Source organism: Trichoplax adhaerens, genomic scaffold, assembly GCF_000150275.1.
Source record: "Trichoplax adhaerens TRIADscaffold_3 genomic scaffold, whole genome shotgun sequence".
NCBI lineage: Eukaryota > Metazoa > Placozoa > Uniplacotomia > Trichoplacea > Trichoplacidae > Trichoplax > Trichoplax adhaerens.
Window position 1 is genome coordinate 6,195,993 of NW_002060945.1, and position 1,152 is coordinate 6,197,144.

General features: G+C 31.7%; 1 protein-coding gene across 1 annotated transcript; it reads right to left on the reverse strand.

The window, feature by feature from the left end:
* Positions 1-999: 999 nt before the first annotated feature.
* TRIADDRAFT_18086 (uncharacterized protein) lies at positions 1,000-1,152 on the reverse strand (the record flags this gene model as incomplete). The annotated part of the gene is made up of 1 exon (XM_002111050.1): positions 1,000-1,152. A coding segment is annotated over one exon (153 nt), but the record flags the coding sequence as incomplete, so codon positions are not given.

Consider the following 1,152-nt stretch of genomic DNA (forward strand, 5'->3'; position numbering starts at 1 on the left):
ACTTGATTATTACTCTTTATTATGTCCATCATGGACTAGTAAAATACATAATGATAAGATTTGGATTATTACATTAATATCCATCTAAATTAAATGAGGAATGGATGGATATAGTTCTGTTATTTGGTAAAGGGCTATCAAAATAAAACAAAGTTACAATTTTAATGTTTAACGATCAGTAAACGACGAACATTTGTTATTGAGACTTGGCACATAGTTGTTAACATTCCATCAAACAAACGTTGAAGCAACGACGTAAGTACATGTAATAAGCCTTTTCAACAGCGATAATTTTTACTTTAAAAGTGGTTCATTCCGCCGTATTAAACTAAGTGTAACTGTATCGCATCCATCTTCTTGCCATGGTTAATAACATTTATATCGAAATTGCTTCGGTGCAAGTATGGCTGAACTAGTCTTAACGCCATGATAATATTTGATATCAGCAATGTAGCAACTAATGTAAACCTACTTACTTTATAGGTACTACTGATACACGATTATATGTATAAGGATGTCACAAATAATAGAGTTGACCAAATTATGTAACATGCATTATCAACTAAATGATTTCTAGTAAATTATTTTAAAAAAGTAATGATAAATAATGTACGTATATTACTAGCATGATCAAATACAATTTGTACAAATTTACTAGTTGTCAATCCTAAATTTTCCATGTCACGTTAAAGTTTATAGCAATAAAATTACTATTTATTAAGAAGGAAAACTATTAGCCATGATCCTAACACTGCCTGGGAATAGGAAATTTAAGCCAAAGATGATCGGTTTGCGACACCAAAGGTTTATCGGATTTTCGATGAAATTCAACAAGTTGACTGACACTATCAAATTTGTAGTCCTGTGTTTTAACCTGCAATGATAATAACAAAAGTGTGAGATTAATATATTAAGATTAGCAGAGACAGAATAAAAGAATACTGCAATTTTGAGTATACAAAGGATGTTGTTATCGGAGAGCCATTGGGCAGTCCATTGACTTACTATGCCTTGCTCATTAGTAACAAGAACGTGATGTGGTACGTTATCGATCATGCCGCTTAATACAAATTGCATAGGGTTGTTTACACTTTGTCGAATTAGAAATTGACCATTTTTTTGCAATAGTTTCTCCGCATCACCACGACTAAG